General features: G+C 52.2%; 1 protein-coding gene across 1 annotated transcript; it reads right to left on the reverse strand.

The window, feature by feature from the left end:
* Positions 1-225: 225 nt before the first annotated feature.
* On the reverse strand, positions 226-400 carry GNI_227470 (hypothetical protein; the record flags this gene model as incomplete). The annotated part of the gene is made up of 1 exon (XM_011135644.1): positions 226-400. A coding segment is annotated over one exon (175 nt), but the record flags the coding sequence as incomplete, so codon positions are not given.
* Positions 401-1,075: the final 675 nt, after the last annotated feature.

Genomic DNA, 1,075 nt, shown 5'->3' on the forward strand with positions numbered 1-1,075 from the left:
TCTTGCTCTGCATCAACGACAGTACGTAATCGTCCGTCCAATAGCAATGCCAACCCGCGCGCCTGCACATTCTTCGAATACTCTGCAAAAGGCCATCCAGCTCTTCATACAAGGTATACCGGTCATTCGGCCACTGTAACCTCCCCAGCTCTCCACTCACTGCCCAAACCTCCCGTAGTCGATCAAAACTCTTGTTTCGCGCGACCAGTCTGTCAACAAGCCCTTCTAAGTCATCCGGGTTACCTCGCCTGACCTTCCTGATGTGTTCACGCCACTCCCACTCAACACTTCTACTAGTAAACCTACGCTTGGTCGTTCTGCATCTATTCTCAAAGCGACGTCATCGATAATCTTGTCCAGCTCTCTCTCCGACTTCGGATCAAACGTCAGACCTTCTACCCTAGACATACAGCTTCGACGGGTTAACTCATACTCATGCGACCCAGCTTGGTTGGCATCATCTTTCGGCTTGTAAAACCGAAACCGTGCTTCTCCGCAACGATATTCAGCTTCGTCGTCGTCGCCGCCCTTGTACTGAGCTACCGCTCAATCGACCCAATTTGAGTTACCTCCACAGGTTCCCGCCGATACCGCCACTCTGTTCTGTCGTCAGCAGAACCGCGCAGGTCCTCCGTGACTGAACTCAGGCCGCCGTCGTGCTCGTGGGTGGTAAACTCGACCATGGTTTACTGCCGTTTTAGCACCCCAGCCCCCCACCACCAGAATGTCGACAGAGCAGCCCGACGCCGACCTGGGCAAGCGCTCAATCCGACGTTCTCGCAGATCTGTGGTTCTTTAGAAGATCCTTAATCGGCATATCAGTTGAACGAAAATGTAAACCGCCCCATTGCCAGCGCTCAGTAAGCTTTGTTAACGACGAAGAATCATCCACCCAGACGGGTATGGTCACTGTTAACAAGAGCTACCTTCGTCTTCACGCCGTGGTTAATGCTTAATGCACTAGAACCGAAGCAAGAGAGAAACTATAGAAATAGACCCATCGAGCACAGTTGCACTATGTACAAGAAAAAACCTGGCACCGGAGTCAAGACAGAACGGACCCCCAGTCGGGGTT

The sequence above is a fragment of the Gregarina niphandrodes genome (assembly GCF_000223845.1).
Source record: "Gregarina niphandrodes unplaced genomic scaffold scaffold00226, whole genome shotgun sequence".
NCBI lineage: Eukaryota > Apicomplexa > Conoidasida > Eugregarinorida > Gregarinidae > Gregarina > Gregarina niphandrodes.